This window comes from Balaenoptera physalus (genome assembly GCF_965194825.1).
Source record: "Balaenoptera physalus genome assembly, chromosome: 14".
In the NCBI taxonomy this organism is placed as follows: Eukaryota; Metazoa; Chordata; class Mammalia; order Artiodactyla; family Balaenopteridae; genus Balaenoptera; species Balaenoptera physalus.
In genome coordinates this window covers 1,941,948-1,967,129 of record NC_138893.1, presented here as the reverse complement: position 1 = coordinate 1,967,129, position 25,182 = coordinate 1,941,948, and the positions used below count along the sequence as shown (strand labels likewise).

The window sequence follows — 25,182 nt, the reverse complement described above, 5'->3', positions numbered from 1 at the left end:
GCTGAGAATTTTGTGCGTAATTACTTCAACCTCCATAGTATCACTGGGAAGAAAGAGATTTATAAATTCTTTGTGCCTTCCGTTCCCAGCAGTCTCTTATGTATCTTTTTATGTATTTGGGGTGATGTTTTGGGAAAAAAAAAAAAAGATCTAATAACCTACCTTCATTGGTAGCATCTTTCAGTCATTTCTTTGTACTTAACATGAACCTTACCAGATATACTAACTATTAGCTGAGATTTTCTTATTCTTGAGAAAAATGTGTGACCTTAGAAGATGGGTCAAGAAGTCTGGAAGATGTAAATACTCAGTAATAGTAAAAAATTGCAAGTTTAAAATGTGTAGATATATTTCTTCTGCTGTTAACTTGTGATTGGATAAAGACATCTCTCTGGAATTCCTTCTGGTTATGAAAAGAGGCCATCTTAATTGGCTTGTTTTTGTTTGTGGTTATAAACTATTCCAAACCTTCTGGTTCGAATTGAGGATTACGGATTATTTCATTTTAGTCCGTCACAACCCTCAAATTGAATTAAAAAAAAAAAAAAAAGGAGCAGAAGTTCTATTTTAAGCCTTTACAGCATTCAACTAATGGCTATATTCTGTTCTCTTGGCCTCTTCTGCCTCTGCTAGAAATGTATATTGTGTCTCTGCACCCCTAGGTTTAGAGATCATAAATGTATTGAATGGATTTGATTTCCTAAAAAACAGTATACTGGCATTTTGATTGGTTGGCAATGAGGACCCTTCTTTAACAGTCATATATCCAATTTCTCCTTCCAAACATTTAAGAGTCTGGGTCACCTACCGTGGAAGAGGCAGAACTGAATCAAGTTTTGCTGATGACCTAAGGAGGTCTTCACTTCAGTGTCTGGTGAAGCAATTAAAGCTTGCAGGGTAGCTTGGGGTATTACCAGGATGCAGCGTGTTGATGATGGTTTGCTAAAGTGATTTCCATTTGGCTAAATATTTGATGGCGAGCCAGAGGCAATATTTGGAGAGAGGTTGAGTCGGGAAATGGGTCTTGAGTAAATCTTATCCTAGAGGCGGAGGACCATGCAACTGCTGCCTTCTAAGAATGTCAGCTCACAGCCCCGCCTCGCCCCATGGGTGAGACCGGACCATTATTTCCCAACTGGAAGAAGTCACTTGTCTTCTTGCTGGAAGGATTAGGCTTTGACATCAGATGCTGGCTTTGACATCATTTCAAGACATCCTCTGAATCTAACCCTAGTTCTCTGGACAGACAAAGCCTCTTGCTTAATTCAGAATTCTCGAGGCCAAAGATGATGTCATATCGCTTTGAAAGGCTCCAGTTCCTGGAGTACTACCAGGAAAAAAAAGTCATCTTCCTTGAATGCAGTCCACCCTCAAGGTGTCCTGAGGAAAAAGGCTTTCTGACAGCAGCTTGGGCAACACTGCTCGCAGGCAAACTCTCCTTCTGACTTCGTAACGTCCTACACATTCTTACAATTAATATAATAGTGGAAGCACTGTTGTCCTAAAAGATTTCTGATGACTGTTTCCTCACCAGGCCACAGAAATACCAAAATTATTTCATCCTAGAGACCTCAAAGGTAGGAAATACAAAGCCTCCAAGACTGTGTCTTGGGTTAAATAGTTTTCCAATTTTTTTTTTAAGTGACAGACTATTTCTTTTTAAGTGACAGACAGATTCCTTTCCCACTCACTGGGCCCATTTTCTTGGCAGGGATTAGCATTGTTGAGAGTTAGTTTCACGCCACCTTTTAAAACACCACCTGAATTCTAAAAAGCAGTTTGAAAACCACTGTACAGTCTGCCCTCTGTATCTGCACCTCTGTATCTGTGGGTTCCACATCCGAAAATTCAACCAGTCTTGTATCGGAAAAAAAATTTTTTTTAATTCCAGAAAGTTCAAAAAAGCAAAACTTGAATTTGCCAAGTACCGGCAACTATTTACATAGCATTTACATTGTATTCAGTAGTATAACCAATCTGGAGATGATTTAAAGTATACAGAAGGACGTGCATAGGTTATATGCAAATTTTATATGGGACTTAGGCGTCCGCAGATTTTGGTATCTGCAGGGGTCTGTGGATGCAGAGGGGCGACTGTATTCCTAAGCAGTGAAAACTTCATGAACATGATAGGTGTAGAGTGCTTTTCACAGAGTTCCTTGGGTCTTATCCACACTAGGGAAAGAAGTAACTATCAAGTGTCTTCAGAGTGAGATTAAGTTTCATATGCACCTAGATTGGTTTACTTTACCTGGGTGTGGTCCGCTCAGACTTCCGTCTTGCTTTATGGTTAATTGTATGGCGTTATGAATCCTGCTAGATTGTGAACCCTTAAAAGCGGTGACGTCTCTTTCTTTTCATGCTATCACCCCACCCTCAACCCTCCACCCTCCCTTCCGCCTCCGAGCCTCTGTACCTGGTAGCGCCCTAGAATGGTAAGCAGCAGCGGATGTGTTGATGTCAGGAATCCAAGAGAAGTAACTGCTTGGATGAATTTTCTTTAGGAAACAGACAGCTAGAGTTCTTTGTATCCTTAAAAACCTAAAATAACAGAAGGTCAGGTTGAAACATGAACATGTCCAGGAAGCCTGAGGCTTTATGAGAGTTGATTAAGCTAACCCCATGGCTAGATCAAACTTTCCAGCTGAATGGGGCTGGGGGCCAGATACCAGGAGGCAGACATTGCTTCTGCCTGAGACTGGGTTTAAAGCTTACACACATCCAGAGAGGACAACAGAATAAAAACCCAAAGCCAATGCGTACCTAGGCACGACGAAAGCCTATTAGTACAGAAGGCAGAGGTACACAGGTGGGGGCATGACGCCCAGGAGCTGTCCCAGCTCTGTCCTCCTCTCTCTCCTCATAGGGCTCTGGGACCTCCTGTAGGTTTGGACAAGGCGAGGACTTAGACGTTTCTTGCTGTAGAGCCTATGGTCAGCGTTTGAATTGAAAGCGCATCTGGGCACAAAAAATAAGAGATGTATACCCAGGAGAACTGTGTACTTAAAAGCATTTAGCAGTTGGAAAGAGCACATTTTATGACTTTCCTGTGGAAAGAAAATATCTCAGAATGGCCTGATTCATCCAGGATGGCCAGTGGAAGCTCAGTAAACAGTTGAGAACCCACTTCCTTGAAGGCCCAGCCCTTGTCTTTTCTCCACTGGTAAAAACTGTACTGAAACACCAGAACCTGCTAGCGGGGGGCTAACACAGACCCCTAGCCAGCTGCATATAGTTTATTAATGCCAAGTGGTGACTGATGCTGGCTTCCCGCTGCCACAGTTTCAATCCTAGTGTGAGGAAGATTTTTTGTTTTTCCTTTTGATAATTCATTATTTATTCTCAAAGAAGTTTTGTCATTTCTGTCATAGGCATGTGTTTAACAGGGCATCCCCTAGTCTGGATGATGGGTTGTGGGTAGGGAACACGGCCAGTTTCCACACATATCCCTGTCAGCAGTGGCCTCTTGTTCATTATATTTTTCACAGTCAGTAGTACTTTGTTTATATATTTGGTCATTTGTTTATTTTTGGGTATCTGCCACTAGGATGCAGTCATCTTGGGTGTTGGGTTTTTACTGTTGCCACCCAGCTGCTAGCACAGTACCCAACAAATGGGAGATATTCAATAAATGTTTGGTGAGTGAATGGATGAGTGAATGGATGGATTCTGGTATAATTGGGACTTATCCGTGACTTAATGGTGAACCTATGTTCTGACTAGAGACACAAGTGGGCAGGGTGGCAGGAACCACAGTTTTAATGGTTTTACTTTAAGAGAGTAAAATCTCAGAGCACTGGTAACCCAACCCACCCCCTTATATTCTTGCTGACCTCGTAGCGATGCTATTTTCCCACTAGTGAGAATTTGAGAAATTGTAGCAGAAGCCATGGGTCCCACAGTTATCTCCTTCCTTCGAAGCAAAAGGCCCCTGGAGTTCTATATCGTCACCCTGCTACACTGTTCATCAGGTCATTCTGATCTGGAGGCTGCTTTGATGTAGTGGAAAAAAGTCTGCTCTTGGGACCATAAGACATCGGTATGAGTCCTGGCATTCCCACTCTGCTGCTGTGTGTCCTTAGGGAAGTTGTGCAACCTCTCTGAGACTTGTTTCCTTTGTCTGTGAATGAGATTCCTATAATCTGCCTCACAGTCTGATAGGAGGACTAAATGATATCATGGATATGAAAACTCTTTACAAAATATAAAATATAGTGTACACAAGAGATACAAGAATGACAAGAGTGATGGTTTCTTTCTGAAGTGATTGCAGGAACACACATAGGCTATTTTCCAGGGCCCACACCTCACCTGAGGGAAGGGAATATGGAGATTTGTTTCAAGGGACTCAGTATTCTAAGGGCTTTGAGGAATAAGGTAGATACTTGGAAGAAGGGGAACCTGTTTATTCTTCTGTGATACACAGGTCCAGAATGGATCAGCCTGAAACTGTAATATTTAAAAGGTTGGAGGGAGATTGTAACTAAATATAAAATAATTACCAAAATATGTATTTTGAGTATTTTTAAAGGGGCTTGAAAAAACATTTATTATTATAATCTAAACCAAGCTACAGATACAGGAGGATTTTTAGTTATACCTGCTAGTAGATCTAAGAGGTGGCTCAGGCTAACAAGAACTATTGAAACAAATTGGTTCGAGAATGCTTCATGGGAAATTGAACAATGCAAAACTCACATTGTCTCGAGGTCCTACCTGTGTCTGTTAAGAAGGGTTTATGGAAATGAAGGGGTTCTTTTTATTTGAAATGGAAAGGGTACCATTTACCCTATGATATTTAACCACCCTTCTCCTCCTGAGATCACAATCACAGAGCCCCTGGATGCACGCTGAGATTTTTTTTCACGCATTGCTGCCTTTAGCCCCTAAGTGAACTCCGCTGGCAGCTCTGTGGGTGTTTTTCAAAAGAAGCCTCCTGTTCTGATTGTTTAAATGCCACTGGCACCTCTGCCACGCCCTGCCCCCTGCACATTCCACTAACAGAGTTTTCCTGGAGCCCTGTTTAGAAACGTTCACAAGGATCTCAGAACTTGCTCGGTCTTCCCAGTTTCAAGGAAACACTAGATTGCTCAGATGTAGTAAATGACGTGGTTTCCCCAAATTAATCATTTGCTAGATCATGCATCTGTTATTTTGTAAAATCTTAATTTATATATAAAAATAAAATTAAAGAAAAAAAACAAGACCATAGTATGCCTTTCGGTATGTTGCAAGCTGTTTGTTTTTATTCACCCAACTCAGTAAAATACAGAGCTTACATTTTAACTTTGGAATATGTTAATTTTCATAGGATTTGATGGATATCCCATTTTCCTGACCTAAGTGAAGAAAAATAAACAGGTTGCGACATAGACAGTTTCAGATTTTGGTTTTGTTCTGATGGTTAGAGGAGCTGGCATAAAAATACAGCCTGAGATGACTATACATTTCATAACCAACTTGATCATTTTAATTAATTTGTGTAGTAATTTTTTTTTTAGTTTTTAAAGTAGGCAACACATCACAATAGTTGAAAAACCAGAAGATACAAAAGCATGTTTTGTGAAAACTCTGTCTTTACCTGTGTGCTCAGACACCCATTACCATCTCCCTTAAGCAAGTAATGTTAGTTCTGATTCACTTAGACTGGTACACTAAGATATATTTTAGCTGAAATCTTATTTTATTTTGATGCTTTATCACATGACATAAAGGAACAGAGTATAAGTTTGGGACCTTGGGGGCAAATAAGTACATGAATATCCAGGGAGATGCCTCAGATAAAAATGCGCTAAGGGTGACAAAATATAGAGCCCAAAGCAGAATTCCATTTTTACTGTAAAGAAAAATGCTAAAAGTGAGATCTTACTATAAGCCCGTTAAGTCTCCCATATATTCATTTGGACTTCTCTGTTTCTGGGTTTCCAGAATAGACTGTTCTCTTCTGACTGTTGCATATGTATTGAATCCTGGCACTGTGAATTTCTTATGATGCAAGATTAAATTTCTCATCGCCACTTTTTTCAGATAACAGCCCGCCGTCAATGGAAACATATTTATGATGAATTAGGCGGTAATCCTGGGAGCACCAGTGCCGCCACTTGTACCCGCAGACATTATGAAAGGTAAGGCACCCTTTTTTGGAAAGTCACTGATTAATTAAAAGTGTGTTACTTGGAAGTTAATTGGTCAAACGTAAGACCTTTTAGGAAACAGAAAGTATCCCTCTGGCATTTTACTTTGCATACTGCCTTGTGATTTTTAGGGAACATGGCTCTCTCTGGTTATAAGGGATGAAATTAGATTAAGTTCCTTTAGTTTGGTTTTATCCTGTGACCACCTGCCTGATAATACTTACCCTTCCCCGCCCCCCCCGCAAGCATAGATTATTCAATATGTTCTCTGTACCCTGTAGGTTTATTTGCTATGAGAACTTTCAGCTTCTGGAAAACTTTGAGCTTCTGGGGTCTGTGGTGTTACTATGAGGTTGCCATGTAACTGCATTAATATTGAAAAGTATTAATGTTGACTGTATTAATATTGAAAAGTAAGCATTTCTTTAATAAGAAAATTGGTCCCAGATAAGATCCATTGTTTTTTCCCATCTTGGTGTTTTTCTTCTGATGCTTTTGACCCAGGAAATCCTTTCTTGCCAAGCTCTGTGTGGTTTGGTTTTCTAATAATTTCAGCTTCTCTCAGAAAGGTGATGATAATGCAAACAAGAAATAATGCCAGATTGGCCTCCTCTGAGGGTTGCATCCTCAGGAATTTTTCCCCTTTGCATGAGGACTGTGTCACCCACAATGCTGAAGACCAGTTAGCGTAAATCACGCGTTATCCTTGCTCTGTACTTCCAGCCCCGACTTAATTTCTTTAGGTCATGACAACTTCCTTATCACTGGCATTTCCCTGCAGTAGTGTTGACCGACTTGGCTTCATGGTTTCAAATTCAGAGCTTGTGAGATCCAAGTAGAGGTGTCTGTGTGTCTGTGTGTGTTTTAATGATGGCCGTGGATGGAATGAAGTCAAGACACGGTCAGCTGAGCAAACGGGCCAGTTAGGTTGCTCCTTTGAAAAATAAAACACAAGTGCTAAATTTGATGGTCGCTCTTCACATAGTCAGCTACCGTTCCAACTTCAGCCCACACGCTTAACACCCGTCTTTGGATCATACAAATGCATCTTCAGATAATGTCACCGCACACATCAACTCTTAGTCATATTTCTTTTGAGTCCAATTATATTTTTATCTGCATTGCACTTAACACAGAGCCTCTTTTAGTATGGCCATTCAGTGAAACTTGGAATGTTTTTATAGGTATAATCATAGAAAATTGAGCTGGGTTTAGTACCCTATGAAAAATTCTCACAAAGTATTCCCAAGAGATTGCCTTACTTGACAGTGTTATAATCCAGTAAAGGATTTTTAAAAAATTGATAAGAGGAATTCAAATTATTACTTTTCATAGCATTGTTTGCAATATACTGCACGAATTTTTTAAATGTGAGTGTTATGTCTCGCAGTATTTAATACAAAAGCCCGCACCCTCACTGTACATAACACTTACAGCACTGAAGTTCTAGTACGAAAAGGCACTGGTACCTGGGGTGAGTGTTCGATAGTGTCTGAGGTACCACAGTCATCTTGTTTTGATTATGAGTCAAGGCTTTAATCAAAACATTTTCATTAGCAACACTGTCTCTACTTGCAAAGTTTTTCTTAATGATAGTGAACCTCCCTTAGCTCCATGTGCAAACGTCCCCAACGTGTGAACCGTCACACTTAAAGGACCAGATAGCAATTAAAATTTGAAAAAGCAGTGTTATCTCAGCTGTGAGCTGGCTCACCTAGTTAGAGTGAAAAATTAATCAAATGTATTACAAAGCATCACATGGTCAAAAAACAGATAAGGTTTGGAATAGAAAAAGGATTGGATTTCATAGTACTAGGTACGTGTGTGTGTGTATGTGTGTGTGGCTGTGTGTTTAATTTACTCAAGCAGTTGTGTGGATAAAAATAGCTTCAATCTTAAATGAAATGCCAAGATATGTTCTTTTGAAGGTTGTGTACTTTTGTTTTATGATTTACCTCTTCCTGGAGTAGCAGAATCCCACATGTCTTCAGTCAGTCAAAATGGAAAATTCTAATAGAGATACCTCCAACTTTAGCAACTAAAAACATTATTAAAGATTTTTAGAGATTTTTCTTCTCTCATTCTTGGGAGCAGACTTCATAAAGGTTTGGTCTCCCACTGGAATACATTTTTTGAAAAGCTATGTCGGTTACTGCTCCAAATCTAGAATTTGTTTGGTCAGTGTATCAGTCAGGATCCAGGAAGGAAAATAAAAATCCGCACTAAGTATTCAACAAAGAGAATTTACTGTAGGGAACTGCTTAACAAGTGTTGGTGTGAAGCAGTTCACTAATATGGAGGCAGTAACCATAGGTTTCCTAGGGTTGAAGGAATAGAGAAAAGAAGGTAGGTTATCACCACCCAGAAGTTTGGAGAGTGGACCTCACCAAACTGGGGTTCAGACCCCTCATAGGTAGAGGCGTCCAGCCAGTACTGGTCCTTCAGGGGCTCAGAGGAGAGGCACCGTGCTACGTTATTGTTGGGTTGGCACTGAAATGAACAGCAAGCAAAAGGGAAGGTGATCCCTTCTCCCTTCCCCTGGCCTGCTAGGGCCCCATTTGCAGAACCCCAATAGGAAGATAGCTGACAAGAGAGACATGTAATTTATGTTGTCCCAGTCCCAGCATCACCAAGCGGAGCACAGAAGAGTGGATTCGGAGTTGAGAGACAGTAGTCAGCTGTGGGCGCCCCATGGGGCCCCCAACATAGAAATCCCTGCACAGAACCTGAAACCCAGGTTGCAGCGCAGCTGTTCCAGGGTGATTAGCACGGTCCTTAACCCGTTCTTGGCATTTGCATTTCCTTTCTTTTTTTTAATTTAATTTTTATTTTACAGTGGAGTATAGTGGATTTACAATGTTGTTTGTTTCAGGTGTACAACTAAGTGATTCAGTTATAGATATACATGTATCCATTCTTTTTCAGATTCTTTTCCCATATAGGCGATTGTGTAGAGTATTGAGTAGAGTTCCCTGTGCTATACAGTGGGTCCTTGTTGGTTATCTATCTTATGTATAGTAGTGTGTGTACGTTAATCCCAAGCTCCTGATTTATCCCTCCCCGCCATATTTCCCCTTTGGTAACCATAAATTGTTTTTGATATCTGTAAGTCTGTTTCTGTATGGTAAAATAAGTGCATTTTTATAATTTTTTTAAAACTAGATTCCACATATGGGTGGTATCATATAATATTTGTCTTTCTCTCTCTGACTTACTTCACTTAGTATGATAATCTCCAGGTCCATCCATGTTGCTGCAAATGGTATTATTTCGTCCTTTTTTATGGCTGAGTAATATTCCATTATACATATGTACCATTTTCTTTCTCCATTCCTCTGTCAATGGAAATTTAGGTTGCTTCCATGTCTTGGCTATTGTAAATAGTGCTGCAGTGAATATTGGGGTGCATGTATCTTTTTTTTTGTTTTTTTAAAGAGTCTGTGTTTTTTAAATTAATTAATTAATTAATAAGTTATTTATTTATTTATGGCTGCTTTGGGTCTTCGTTGCTGCGCGCAGGCTTCCTCTAGTTGCAGCGAGCGGGGGCTACTCTTTGTTGAGGTGCTCAGGCTTCTCTTTGCAGTGGCTTCTCTTGTTGCAGAGCACAGGCTCTAGGCACACGGGCTTCATTAGTTGTGGCACGTGTGCTCAGTAGTTGTGGCTCGCGGGCTCTAGAGCGCAGACTCAGTAGTTGTGGCTCATGGGCTTAGTTGCTCTGCGGCATGTGGGATCTTCCTGGACCAGGGCTTGAACCCGTGTCCCCTGCATTGGCAGGCAGATTCTTAACCACTGCGCCACCAGGGAAGCCCCTGTATCTTTTCGAATTATGGTTTTCTCCAGATATATGCCAGGAGTGGGATTGCTGGATCATATGGTAGTTCTGTTGTAGTTTTTTTAAGGAACCTCCATACTGTTCTCCATAGTGGTTGCACCAATTTACATTCCTACCAACAGTGCAAGAGGGTTCCCTTTACTTCACACCCTCTCCAGCATTTACTGTTTGTAGATTTTCTGATGATGGCCATTCTGACTGGTATGAGGTGATACCTCATAGTGTTGATTTGCATGTCTCTAATGATTAGAGATGTTGAGCATCTTGTCATGTGCTTTTTGGCCACCTGTATGTCTTCTTTGGAGAAATGTCTATTTAGGTCTTTTGCCTGTTTTTTGATTGGGTTGGTTTTTGTCTTTGTTTTGATACAGAGCTGCATGAGCTGTTTGTATATTTTGGAGATTAATACCTTGTCGGTCACATCATTTGCAAATATTTTCTCCCATTCTGAGGGTTGTCTTTTCATTTTGCTTATGGTTTCCTTTGCTGTGCAAAAGCTTTTAAGTTTAATCAGGTCCCATTTGTTTATTTTTGTTTTTATTTTCATTACTCTAGGAGGTGGATCAAAAAAGATATTGCTGCGATTTATGTCAAAGAGTGTTCTGCCTGTGTTTTCCTCTAAGAGTTTTATAGTAGGCACTTCCTTTTGCCATCTTAGTCCCTCTTGCGTTGTTGTGGTCAGATACAAGGGGTGTCACGAATAATTAGTAATCTATAATAGTTAAATCAATCATCTGCAAATATTGGTATTTTTTAAAAAAAATCAGACTCTACTTACCATAATGCCACCCTCCCTCATTTGAATGATGCTCTAAAGGAATCACCCGTACTCCTGTGTGCTGTGGTGGGGAGAAATGTCTGCGAATCACTGCGCTAGATGTCTTACTTCTCTTTGATGGTTCTACCAAAGAAGGGAAGAGTATACACTCAGATCTGTCCAGGGACTTGAACCAGTTATGCTTTGGTCAAAGAAAAGGCTGAAGCTCTTGACTACAACTGTGTTGAGTGATTTTGGCAGATTTCATTCATTCCTGCTAGTTATAGGCTGTGCTAACACAATTAAAACAGAGATGACTAGATTGGTGAAGGGCCATTGTCTTCCAGAAGGTTCAGGGAGTTTTAAAGGGTCAGGGTTTTGTGAGCACACATCTAGTCTGGAGATGCCCTTGGAAATGTTTAAAGCCTTCCAAACCAGATCGGAATGATTGGAGCGCCCCCTCTGCTGCCAGTTCACCTGGGCTCTTGTTTTCACTCTAATACGGAGACTGGCTCCTTTTCCTATTTCCCTACCACCAGCTTTGCTTTCCTAGAAGACGAAGAAGCAGTGAGTGATCTACTATGCATTATCCACTGATGTATTTTTCATGCAGTGTGGTTCATGCTTCCAGTAAATGTTTTCATTTTCCAACAAGAAAAAAGTAGCCGGTTCCCTCAGTAAATGTTACTTGTATATTAGTTGGGCGCTTTTGGTTTATTAATGAGTGTAATAATGAAAGTGCAGGTTGTTGAAAAGAATCAATGTTGTTTTTATTTAAGGCATAGCAGGAATGGTACCATGCCTGTGAATGCACCATTGTCGCTGAGGGCCTGACTGGTCCAAACTTGCCTCTGATTGGTTTAAATCAAATAGGTCCAAGCACTTCATAAAAATGTCTTTGTCAGCCTGGTTTTGCCTCCAAACCTATTCATCTCTGTCAGTTTTTAATATTAGTACCAGGCTCCTGGCCACAGTCCATTAGTACTGTACTTAATTGCTCATGTTACAGATGATCGCCAATATAAGAAGCATTAATGTTTCCCCATCGAAAGACTGTTGCAATGTAGATGTCTCCAGCTCAGCAAAGCTTATGAAGTGTGGTTATTCTGGACATCTCTTGTTCAGGATTTATAGATAAAGTTACTGTAGATTATAATGCAAAGAAAAATGCCCACCTCCTTCTGTGCAGGACACTTCTCAGTGGAACATTTTCTTTCTCGTTCAACTCTTCGTTGAAGATGCCCCGAATAACTTTCTTTTATCAGTAAAGGAACAAAAAGGAAAATGGTTACATTAGTGGAATTCTCTTAGCTTGATTTTCTGGAATAGTAATTCACTTTAAAGACTGTTTTCACATGCAGATTTGTTTTCTTTTTTTTTTTTTTTTTTTAATGTTTTTTAAGCACATGCAAGGGGGAAAAAAATCTTTACACAGAATACCAGATTACTGGTTTTAATTTTCCTGAATAAATTACATGGTCTGTGTCTGTGGAGCACATGAAATTGTTACTAGGGATTTTAAAAGGAGCATTAAGGCAAAAGTACTTTATGATGTGCTTTTCTGAGTATTTAGAAAATCATAAACAAATGTATTTGTTTGTGGGGGAAATGAACAATTATGCCTCATCTTCTTCTGTACTTAATGGCCAATTTCAAAGTCTCCCCTCTTGCTTTTCCCACAAGCATTCCTGGGCTGAGACTGTCCTGCCGCCTGGCTGAGGCGGCTTCCGGGGCAGTGACTTGGGGGGAGCTGCAGCCAAGCCCCATGCATTTGGGCAGAACCCGAGTGATAGTCAGATGGAGCTTCGGCCTTTTTTTCTCTGCAGGTGGAAGGCAGTGTGTGAGAGGTTCACGTTTTAAATAAGATAAGTATGTGCTTTAAGGTAAATGCCAAACATACATCAGGTTCTAAGGGACTCAGCCAGTCATACTGGGGGAAGCCAAGGGGAAGTAAGGCGAGCTACAGCTCTGTTCATGTCCAGCTCAAGACTTGGTGCCTTCGTGCTCATTTTGACATCCTTGGAGTTCATCAGTACACAGTTCAGGGGGCCACAGGCAGGATACACAGATTTCAGGGATCCTCTAGCAATCCTCTAGACCAGTGTTACTCAAGTGAGGTTCTTCTGGCCCATCTGTGCTCTGTGAATGGGGCAGCTATGCAGAAGCACTGATACACTTACGTGGCAGTTTGCCAGAATGATTTTTTTTAAATGGGAACTTGCATTTTGTATGTCTTTTAAAATTTCTCATTTTCCTGTTAATTCCTTTTTATGGTATTTTACAAAAGTGTCAGTCAGCAACAGACAGGAAATTTAGGAAACTAGTCCCTCTTACCAGGTCACTGGAGAAGCAGCGCTCCACACCAGTGGTCACAAACTCAGATGTTGATGGGGGCAGGTAGCATGGGTGAGCACAGGTGTGGCCAGGCTGGAAAGTGCCGAGCACATAGCCGGGCGAGAGAGAGGCCCAGGGGGATCAGCGACGCTTACTGCCTTAGAAGGATACAGTCTCGGTGCTTCCAGACCTTCCATGTTCTGGAGATAATTTTTATGTGAAATCACCCAACTTACAAATACTGGCTCCAGTATTTCTGAAAATATTTTATGTACACTAAACTAAACATGCCTGTGGGCTGCTGTGTTCCATGAGGACTGAACTGTCTCTGGCATCGGGCTGTAATCCAGTCTCTGCTTAATCGCCCTGCAGTGGGAAGGCAACGAAGAAGCACCACGGTTGAAGGCACTCTTCATCCGTACACTCTTCCCCATACTGAGCAACATACCTGTGGCTTCCCATTGACTCTACCTTGCCTTTTGGGGCTGACTCATTCCACATGCTCTTTTTTCTCGGTGATGGGCCTCCATACACTTGGCAAAGCTCCTCTCTCACTTCAAGTCTTCCTAATCCATTCATTCAAGCCTCAGAGCACGATATATGGACTTTCACCAGTTTGGCTTGCTCTCGTGTAAATGCCTCCCATTTGTGTCACTTAGAAGACCCAAAGCTGTTCCAGATGTGGCATATAGTATTTCTTGGGATGTGGGCAGTGTCAGTCTATCAACAGAGCCTAAGATTACTTTTGAAATTGGTGGCCAGTTTCTTTTTCTTGGGTAGGATAGATTTGCCATTTGATTGACTGCCTTTTCCTTTGCTGCTGCCCTCAAGAGCCAGTTGGTGTTTTCTGAACATCTACCAAGAATAGGGCTGGCAAAAAATGAGGATGTGCCCATGCTGCCACATTCATGGCAGAGACTGCTAAGGGAACATGATGCTGCTTCCCGAGAACCCGGGCTCAGCTTCACAATTCTCCTCGATACGGCGCCCGTAGGCACTACTGCCAACTCACTAGAACTGGGAGGTGCTGTGACCCTCTGTTTTTTTTTTTTTTTATAAAATTTGCTTTCTTTTTATTTTTTGTTTATTTTTTTGAATTTATTTTTTTTATACAGCAGGTTCTTATTAGTTATCTATTTTATACATATTGGTGTATATATGTCAATCCCAATCTCCCAATTCATCCCACCACCTCCCCCCTCCCCCACCACTTTCCCCCCTTGGTGGCCATACATTTGTTCTCTACCTCTGTGTCTCTATTTCTGCCTTGCAAACCGGTTCATCCGTACCATTTTTCTGGATTCCACATATATGCGTTAATATATGATATTTGTTTTTCTTCTTCTGACTTCATTCTGTATAAGTCTCTAGGTCCATCCGCGTCTCTGAAAATGACCCAATTTCGTTCCTTTTTAAGGCAGAGTAATATTCCATTGTATATATGTACCACGTCTTCTTTATCCATTCGTCTGTCGATGGGCATCTAGGTTGCTTCCATGAGCTGGGTATTGTAAATAGTGCTGCAGTGAACACTGGGGTGCACGTGTCTTTGTGAATTACAGTTTTCTCTGGGTACGCGCCCAGTAGTGGGGTTGCTGGGCGTGACCGTATCTTATGTGACCTGACTCACAGTCCATACATACATGAAACAGAGTTAAATATTTAAGGCTATAAAAACCTTAGGTAAGGAAGTAATAGATACAGATAATAAGTTCAACAGAGATCAAAGAAAGAAGAGAAAATTTCCAAATGGAATAAGCAGAGTCTTCCAGCGTGGGGATCTAGAATTTGAACTGGATTTTTTTTTTTATTGGAGTATAGTTGATTTACAATGTTGTGTTAGTTTCAGGTATACAGCAAAGGGATTCATTTATACATATACATATATTCATTTTTTTCTCATATAGATTATCACAGAATATTGAGTAGAGTTCCCTGTGCTATACAGTGGGTCCTCATGGGTTATCTACCTTATATATAGTGGTGTATGTACGTTAATCCCAAGCTCCTGATTTATCCCTCCCCGCCATATTTCCCCTTTGGTAACCATAGTGGTTTTTGATATCTGTAAGTCTGTTTCTGTTTTGTAAATAAGTCCATTTTTTATCATTTTTAAAAATTAGATTCCACATATGGGTGACGTTCTAGATTTGTCTTTCTCTGACTTACTTCACTCAGTATGACAGTCTCTAGATCTATCCAGGTTGCTGTAAATGGCATTATTTTGCTCTTTTTTATGGCAATATATATACAATATTCCATTGTGTATATGTACCACATCTTCTTTATCCATTCCTCTGTCGATGGGCATTTAGGTTGCTTCCATGTCTTGGCTATTGTAAATAGTGCTGCAGTGAACACTGAGGTGCATGTATCATTTTGAATTATGGTTTTCTCTGGATTTATGCCCAGGAGTGGGATTGCTGGATCATATGGTAGTTCTATTTTTAGTTTTTTAAGGAACCTCCGTACTGTTCTCCATAGTGGTTGTACCAATTTATGAACTGGACCTTAAAGAGATTAGGTTAGAACCTAAGATAGATCATCGTACACTGCCTAAAATAATTCAGTTGTAGAACTCAGAAACAGTAACGAAATTATATTTGAGGGCAAGGACCTTGTGGTATTGCTTTCCTTGAGACTCACCAGTGCACCCAGTACTGAGTCGTGAACATACCAGGGACTCAAGAATTAGGGGTTGAATGAATTAAATTAAATCCAAACAAAAAGGACAGCTTTCTCTAGGAAATGTGTACAAAGAGGTAGGGGATGAGTTGGTAGAAGGGGCAGTCAGGAGAGGTCTAAGGCTGAATTTCCAAATTGGATACACCAAAGGCAGGTATTATAGTTTATCCTCTCAGTGTCTGTTCAGTCTCTTGCCTTGAGGTCCAATGGGTAGACCGTGCCCCATCCTCACCCATGGTGGGGTCGACCAGTCTATGGACTTGCATCTCCTTTGTAAACACTGTCTTGGTAACGGGAACTCTGACCAACGGGTACTCTGTTGGTAACGCTTCTGTAATACCGCCACCCAGGCGCTCTCACCTCCCTTTTCCCCACACCCACAGAAGGCCACCTGGCCCTTATCAGCAACCAGCGACCCCCAAAATCTAACACAAAGTGTTGAGATTTAGGCAGACTAAATAAGGTATTGCTGCTGCTCTTCCAATGATACCCCGTCAGGCTTGTTCTTATAAGGCACCTGAACTGGGTGGATGTAAGCACCCTATGCCCGGAGCAGCTTCTCATCTGTAAAGAATTTCTCCCCAAAGGACAGTCAGGTAATTTCATAAGCAAGAGCCTCCCTCCGTATCACTCAGCATGCCTAAAATGCTCTGATAACTTTCCAATGCCTGGATTTTTCAAGAAACTTTTAAAAAGGAAAACAGAACCCCAGCCAGGCCCTGGAGTAGAAAAACTGGTTTCTGTTTAAAAAAACATAAACAACAGCCTTTGAAAAATCTCTATTTAAAAATTCTTAAATTTGCCTCTAAATGCAAGTTGTAATTAATAGAAGTTGGAGTTTACACTGTTGAGTGTAAAAACACCCTCAGGCACAAACTAATCAAGTGTGTATGTCATGCTGTAAACTACAGCAAGTTCTTTGTTTGACCCAAAAAAGGCTTGCCAAACAGCAGTTTCTTCTTTGTCCAGCCCCCTTATTGTCTCATTTTTGTTTTCTTCCCACTCCCCGTACCCAACCCCCTTTGAACCTTGCTATAGTATTTAAGAAACTTTGCAGGTTCCCTGTTTTATTGATAGTTTTCATCCAGCCTGAATTTAAATTTGAGAATAGATTAGGTGTCTTAGCCCTTTTTCTTTTTGATAAATAACAAGAGGTTTCTACTTATGATTTTCTGTCCTCAGGGCTTTATCATTAAGATTAAATAACCGTATTCTCAAGCATGCCACTGCACAAACATCTTTTCAATTATGTGAGTAACAGATGCCTTCACAAAGGAACTATTGAAAATTCAGAAAGCATGTTTCCAAAAAAGAAAGGAAAAAAAAAGTATCAGATGACAGAAGAATGTAATTGTTTACCATTAAAATATACCCTTAACTCTTCCACTGAAAACCTCTTGGAACATTTTGGTTTTGTGCAAGTTATTACCAAGTTTGATCAAAGTGATACATGTTTGGGGGAATTGCTGAACATTTCAGAAGCTCTGGGATGTGTGGTGTCTCACTTACGTGGGACTTGAATGCGACAGTTGTTTGTGCTTTTACATATGGACCCTTCATGTTGGGGGTGCACATCATGTTGAAAACGCTGTAGTTGTATTTGTCTATTATTCCTGAAATGATGTTCATCTGCCCTTGAAAGAGATTCAGAAGAACACCCAGGAGTTTCTCTCCACCGCCCCCACCTCTAAGCCTGGCTCCCACAGCCCATGTATTCGGTTCAGGGGCCTGTCATCCGGGAGCTGCGTCTCTCACGCTGACCCTCCTTCATGGGAGTCAAGCCACCATCCATCAAGCCAGGGACCCCAGCACCGTTCTTTCCTCTCTTTGCTTAGTTAGGGTCACAGTTACTCCACGACTATGGGAAGGCATAGAGTCATCAATGGGCCTCAGAAACAACTCTCCCACAACTGGGGCAAATGGAGAAAATTAGTGCCTTCACAAGGTTTTCTTGTTCATCTTCTGCTTGCCCTTGAGTAGGTAATGAAGCCCCTAGTGAGCTGATTATTTTCCCAAGGCAGAGATTTTCTGAAGACGAGAGGCCATTGATAGTGGTCGTTGATAATAATGGGCCACGTGCCGTTTAGGCATCTTAGAGTGGAATACAAATGATGCTCTTTTTCCCTACTTCCTTTTTAAAGAGCTCTGTACAGTTTACTGTTGGTAGCTCATGGGCAAGCTGAGTCTTTCACACAGAACCCATGTTGCATTCTCCCACCGTTTTCTTGGCTCAGGTGGGTCCTGCCGCTGGCTTATTCCCCGTGGCCTGCATGTCAGCGTGGCGCCTCCCTCCACGGTTCCGTGCTCCAAGCTTTGAGTTCACACCTTCGTCTGTCAGAAGCTGACACTGAAGTCCTCTTTCTCCGCTCTCTTTGTGACTGATATTTTGCTCCGCACTCTGCACACCATTTTTTCTGCTCCACTGAAACTTACTTATACCATAAACTGGTGGAGATCTTCATCTGGAGCCCACATTTTTTCTTAGATGGAGCTTGGCTTTTAAAAGAGTAGGAACAAAGCGGCATAATTGCCATTATACTCAACCAGTGTCGTGCCCACTGAGGAAACATTCCCACTGCTCCGCACGTTGACATAGCAGCACATTTGTGTATTTGGCTTTTGTTTTGGTACTTGCCCGCCCCCCCCCGCCCCCCACCCCCACCCCCCCGCCGCCAACAAATGCTCTTTAGCCATTTTTATAGTGATGGTCTGGTACCTTGAGCTGGAGGTGAACAGTATGTGAGGTTAGAACTTTCCATGTTTCTTGGAACCTTAACAAGTGTGTGTACTTCATCTTCAAAAAAGAAAAACATACCTTCTATTGGCTCCATATTTGGTGAAAGAGTGCTTCCCACACTTCACAGTGAAGTTATATATTTTCAGTTTCTGGCTGAGAAGGGAAATGTCTGGCCAAACCTTAGAATTTATCGACCCTAGAATCAACTTGGAGGTATAATAACTCCATTTGGGATCAGATCAGGTCTGAAGCCCCAGTGGAACCAATATGTCATTTCTTTTCTAATGCCACGATAAAACCTAATAGTTAAAAGCATAGTAGTAGCATTTTTGCCCTGATATGCACGCCAACTTTATTCCCTCTGCCCCTAAGATATTCTGCTGCAAAGGCACCAGTAGAAATCTGGGCCTCGAATTGTTCACTGGTTTGATAGCATCAAAGTGCCTATGCAGTAACTAGGGTAAGTTTGAGGTTCATATACAACCCTAAAGATTTGCCACTGTGCCGCGGAGCAACTAGGCCCGTGCGCCACAACTACTGAGCCTGCGCTCTAGAGCCTGCACGCCACAACTACTGAGCCCACATGCCACAACTAATGAAGCCCGCGCGCCTAGGGCCAGTGCTCTGCAGCAAGAGAAGCCACCACAATGAGAAGCCCGCGCACCGCAATGAATAGTAGCCCCTGCTCGCTGCAACTAGAGAAAGCCCGCGCACAGCAACTAAGACCCAACACAGCCAAAAATAAATAAATAAATTAAAAAAAAAAAAAGATTTGCCACTTCTTCTAACTCTTCAGACTGAATCAGTCCTAGACATTCTTATAATATCATTTTTCAGAGCTCCATAAATACATGGATTCTCATTTCTCCTCTTAAGCACTGTTTGCTAAATGTTTTGGCCCCAAAATTCAGTCAGTCATTCCATGCAAGCATTAGTCAATACAGGAGACATTAGTGGTTACTCGTTCTGATGAGATTTGACATTATTTTTCCTCTGTCTATGCGGAGGGGAGGGGAATGTTGCCTAATAAAGATGAAGGGTCTTTTCTTCTTTTGTATGAAATGCAAATGATGAGGACATGTGCAATATTCATTTCTTGAACATGAAGCTGCTGCTTTTTGTTGAGAAAGAGAGGCAAGGCCCTGGAGGATTTCAGAATTTGTAAATATAAAATTATCTGCCTTCGTGTTTAAAAAAATAATAAAAGGGAGAAAGAGTTGGCAGGTTGCCAGATTACTTACATTACGGTAATAGATTTGCTGACCCTTGACTTCTGCTGAAGAGAAATGTATTGAATTTTTCATAATATCAGATGAGGCAGATCTAAAAACCTAGTATACTGAGCACCATTATTTAAAGTTGAGATTTAACAAAGCAGAAATCTTTTCAAACCAGCAGTTTCTTGTATGATGATAATTTAGTGGCTCAGACGCTAATAAATCAAGGTTATAATGCCACTGATTTGTTAATTTTAACTTGGGTTGATTTTAAGTTGTCTTTATTTAAGAAAAAAAAAAAAAGGAGAAGGAGAAAAAAACCTTGCTTTTCACAGTGACTGAATTTAGTAAGAATCTCCGTGATAGAAAAAGGCTCCCCTACTGTTTCTGCTTTGGGGTGGAAAATGTTATTCTTGTATTATTCCTAGGGAAAAATAAAATCTCATGCTGCTACAATTCTTATGTCTATGGAAAGATGTTATTTTTTAATACATGATGGCTTACCTATTTCAGATCCATTAATGGCATCGTAAATAAGCATTTTGCTAATCTGAAATGTGAAATCTGGATAATAGTAAAGGCCCATTTATCTGCTTAGCTTTCAGTCCTCAGACTACATTAGATTGGGGGGGGGGTGGGAGGGGGAATTTCTCTGGATTTTCTAATGAATATATTGCTTCTCTTCCCTATTACTTCCATCCACCAGAAACCCAAACCACATTCTTAGAGTTGCAATCCACTGAAAATATTTCTCCTGTGTAATGAGTTCTTAGGGGCTGGGGTGCATTTTTGCTTTTATCTGTACAGTTTAGAGGCTGATTAAATCTTTGTTGTAAGGTGCAGTCATGTTGCTTTATACTAAATTCTTTATACAACGCTTGCTGCATTGGGCAATGTTGACCTTATGTTGGCTAACCTGTTTTCACTGGTATCGCATGTACGTTAAATGTTTAAATGTTCAGAAACCTATAATAGCTTTCGTCCTCTGTACTGTGTAAAAACTTCTAATAATCAGATGATAAGATCATATCCTGTGGGGTAATTGTGTTGTACCATGACAGGATAACTGAAAAAACATTCAGTGAAAATCGTACCAAACGGAAATCACTATATGAACAGCGGTTGTTTGTGTGCTGGGTGAGGGGAGCTCTGCTCTTCAGGGCTTAGCTGGTCATATTTCTACTTGTTTCCTTTTAGCTGCTGCCTTTCTTGTTTTATTTCGGGAGCCTTTATTCCCTGAGCCACTATAATTATCTTTCAGTGATTTAGAAGGGAAAAAAAACACTCAATTGACCTTTACACACACACACACACACACACACTCACACACACTCTCCCTCTGGAAGCCTTGAACAAGCAGGGTTTGTGTTTGGATTCAGTTTTACCTTAGTCATGCCTCTTTCCAGATACAAGAAACATTTAATTCCAGATTTCCTGCTTCTGGCTTTAGGCCTTTGACCAGCAAAGTGAAATGTATTTTTTACTGCTGTCAGCCAGCCAGCTGCTGAGCTGAGTGAAGGGAAGAAAAAAAAAAAAAAAAAAAAAAGAAGGAAAGGGAAAAAAAAAAGAAAGAAATGAACTAGAAGTGTTGCCCTGCTTCTTGAACTTGCAAAATTGTGCGAGGAAATTAAAGTCTCCTTAGCACCCATCTAGAAAGCTGGGTTGGCCCAGGACTATCAGGACCTGAGGTGAGGGTCCTCACCTTGGGTGTCTCTCCCACCCAGTTCTCTGCTTCCTCTCACCCCCTTCCCCACACTCAGAGGTAATGCTGTCATCCTTAGTGAAGGGAGTCCCTCACGGTGCCACCATCTCAATTAGAGAGTGGAGTTTGGGGGGAGGGTGGTACCAACAAACAATAACCATTGGAATACCCAGACTTCAGTGCTCCTTGGGTTCCCATGGCAACCAAACAAAAGTAAAACAAACCTATCTGTCCTAACAATAAAAATATGTTTTCATTAAAGTCAATTTAACATATTTTTCCTAATTTAAAATATTCAATTGCATTTTGCTCCCGGACGAAAATCCCCAACCTGCCACTGCTGAAGGGGATAAAGTCCCTGGCAGAGCCATGCAGATAAAAGCAACTGGGGGGAATGTTGGGGACTTTACAGATGAGACGGAATACATTCAAGTATGAACAAGATTGCTTTTTTCTCTCTTCTGCTTAGTTATGCTTTTTATTATATAAACATTAACTGTAATATTACAGTGGGAAGCAGGTATTTGGCAGCCATATATTATTTTAGTAAGTCTACATAGAGAGAACAGTTTCCAGTTTTAGCAGCTGTAACATGTTTAAACTCAGTTTGTAATGGGATCTGAAGATAACTATTCCCCATGGGCTGTGTTGATCTTCATGGCTGGCCCACTGCCAGACGCAGGGCTCGAAACTATTATTCACGCCTTCTTGCACATACCTTGCCTGAGCATGCTCAGTAATGACTTTTGTTTCTAATTGCTATAAATTGAGATTTGATTTTCCCATAATTTACTTGGTATTTTATTAAAGAGTGAAATAATGATCACAAATGTCCCCACGTCTGTACTCACAAACCCAAACAGTTGTGTACGTTTAAGTAGTTGAGATCCAAATTGCATAGTTAGAAACCAGTTTTAGGATAGCTAACAAATATCCAAGCCAAAGAAGTTTTTGCCTGGGAGTCTTAGTTTAAAAATAATTACGGTTCCCAATATTTGAACAGATTTATGTTGTTTATAAGCCAAGTACATTTTCTTCATTGAGTCAACTTGTCTTATTTAAAACAAATTATGTTTGCTGTATTAAAGTTCATATTTTTAAGGCTGAGTCTTGTATTAATCCCACAGTGAGTCATTAATCATACCAAATGCATTATAAAAACTTTAATCACTGAAGTTGAAACTGAGATTGTAATGCAATCCGTCCCGTTTAATTACATCAGCTATTTTTCCCTTTCAGATCAAGCGCTATGTTGCAAAGGGAAAACAGATTAAAACAAGAGCTGTTTGATGTTTCTCTTTTTAGAGCAATTTTATGTACTTTGTTTAAAAAGTTATATAATTAAAATGCTTGAATTTTTCAGCCCTCTGATTTTTGTGGCTTGAACGTTCTGCCTGCCTTCCTTCTCTCTGCGGCCCTCTTTAAACTTGGCACCCCAAAACAGAGCTTCTCATATTGGAGGCACCTACCCCCCTAAGAGCTCTGGATAAGACAGCCGTCTCCCCGCTGTGCCGTGCTTCCCTCCTGTAACCTCTTTATCTTAAGTGTCTGGTCTATATTTTGACATGAATGAATGCAAACTTGGGAGACAGGCAGAACTAGGTTCAAATTCCACATCTAACAAATGGGGTGACTCAGGCAAACTATTTAGCCTTTATGGGCCTCAGTTGCCTCATCTGTTGAAAAGGGAATAATAATAACAACAACAATAATAGTAAATACTCCATAGGGATGTTGTGGACATTACGTGAAATAACCTATATAATGTACCTAGGGCATTACCTGGCACATACTAGTACTTTACTAGAATGTAAGCCTCAGGGGCTTTGAATATCTTGCTCGCTGCTGTATCTTGGTGCCTAGAACACTGCCTGACACAGAGTAAGTGCTCAATAAACAGCTGTTGGCAGAATGATAAATGAATGGCAGCTAGCATTATAGTTGCTATTATTGTGATGTTGTTATCAGCATTTAGCCAGGTCCCGTGGGCAGTGATAATGATGTGACTTTGGATGTGTCCATTGGTATCCTCGGTGTACAGCTTCGCAAAACAAGAAAGAGGTCTTGCAAAGCAGTATGTAAGCTACCAGGTGCTGGTTTTGACCGGGGAAGATGAAGTCACTCGATAAATTGCCTGTATTGAGACAAGAAAGTAAACCCCCATAGCATCAACACTACTGGAATTGCCTGCCCTGACCGATCCTCTCTTCTGATACCCTTGTAGATTAATCCTGCCGTATGAAAGGTTTATTAAAGGAGAGGAAGATAAGCCCCTGCCTCCAATCAAACCTCGAAAACAGGAGAACAATTCACAGGAAAACGAGAATAAAACAAAAGTATCAGGAGCCAAACGCATCAAACACGAAATCTCTAAGAGCAAGAAAGAAAAAGAGAATGCCCCGAAGCCCCAGGATGCATCAGAGGTGAGTTGGGCTCCTCCACAGAAATACCTCTGTGAGGTTGGTCCTGCCTCGGGGTCTTCTGGAGCCCTGCATCCATAGCTGCATCCCTGCCAGAGACAACACCAGACTAAGAAACCTAATCATCTAAACTTCACAGTTGCCTGAGTAGTGGGCCTTTTGGGGCAGCACATGGATTGAATGGGATAGGCCAAGAATAGGATCTAGAAGGAAGCAAACATTCTGTAGAAAACTGAGAGCAGACCCGACTTTGAGATAGAAGGAGCCAGAGCTCCAGCTCTTAAAGCCAAGGGACTCCCGTGTGGAAGATGTGGCTTCTTTGCCATTTCACAGCCAGCCTGTCTGAGGAGTTGGTGTGACTTTAAAACACGCATTGTGGGATCTGCTGTGTCTCTGCAGGACTGTCCTAAAAACTTCAGAGACTTGTTTGCCTCCATTAATTGACCTCTGTGCACCAGACTTGGGTTAAGACCAATTTAGAAACATCTTAAGTACATATTATTTATAGGGGAATTTTGAAATGGTTCTTCTGAAACCATGATTATCTGTCTTGTTAACAGGTAGTTTCTGAACCTTTTAAAACAGGCCCCAGCTACCCACAGCCCCCAGCAGCTCTCTGGTAGAAGCCGTTACTATCATCGTCCAGACAGTCATGGGGGGTGAGCTGGGCTCTGTTTCAAGATGAATAATAAAAAACTCTGCCGCCCATTAAAAAAAAAACAAACCCAAACCAAAACAAAAAAAACTTAGCAGCCACATTTGAAGACAGCATGTTCTAAGATTCAACCCCAGAGGGAACTTTGGTGCTGATATTAAACACTCCCTAAAAATCAGGTTTATAATGAACACATAAGAGACTCTCTAATTAAACACCGGCTTAAAACACCCTCACAACACACACACCAGCCTCCTAACTAGAAATTAACTTACCGAACTGACTCCTGTGTAAGAAGATAATATTAATACCAAGAAGAGAAATTTGCTTTAATTTTTGTTTCATAATTATTTTAAGCTCTAGTAATTAAAAGGGGGTGGGGATGATGCAGAGATTTCTAAACATCTGCAGGCTTGCAACATAAATGGCCAAAAGCAAGGAAATTCCAAGTTAAGGCTTACATTCCATTCTCCCTTTATCCTGTTGGTCTGGTGATTTATTATAGGGCTTGGGATCAGTGAGTTCTATTAGATACCATATGATGTACAGCATTGCCAAAGCACCAGGGGACAAACTGAGGACCAAGAGGCCAGCTGACCTTTGAATGGCTCCACTCTGGGCATGAGAATTGAAAGGGCTGGTTTGTGAGTTTGGGGAGGAATCCTCAACCCATGCCCTGAGCCCATCAGCTTGGGAGGTGACCACTGTC

General features: G+C 41.1%; 1 protein-coding gene across 4 annotated transcripts in view; it reads left to right on the top strand.

The window, feature by feature from the left end:
- Window positions 1-25,182, top strand: part of ARID5B (AT-rich interaction domain 5B) — a 188,714-nt gene that overhangs the window by 155,453 nt on the left and 8,079 nt on the right. For all 4 annotated transcript variants that reach the window (XM_082425505.1, XM_082425506.1, XM_082425507.1 and 1 more), the window contains 2 exons: window positions 6,028-6,125; window positions 23,623-23,821. In XM_082425505.1, the coding sequence (XP_082281631.1) occupies window positions 6,028-6,125; window positions 23,623-23,821 (297 nt within the window). The remainder of the gene's footprint in view (window positions 1-6,027; window positions 6,126-23,622; window positions 23,822-25,182) is intronic.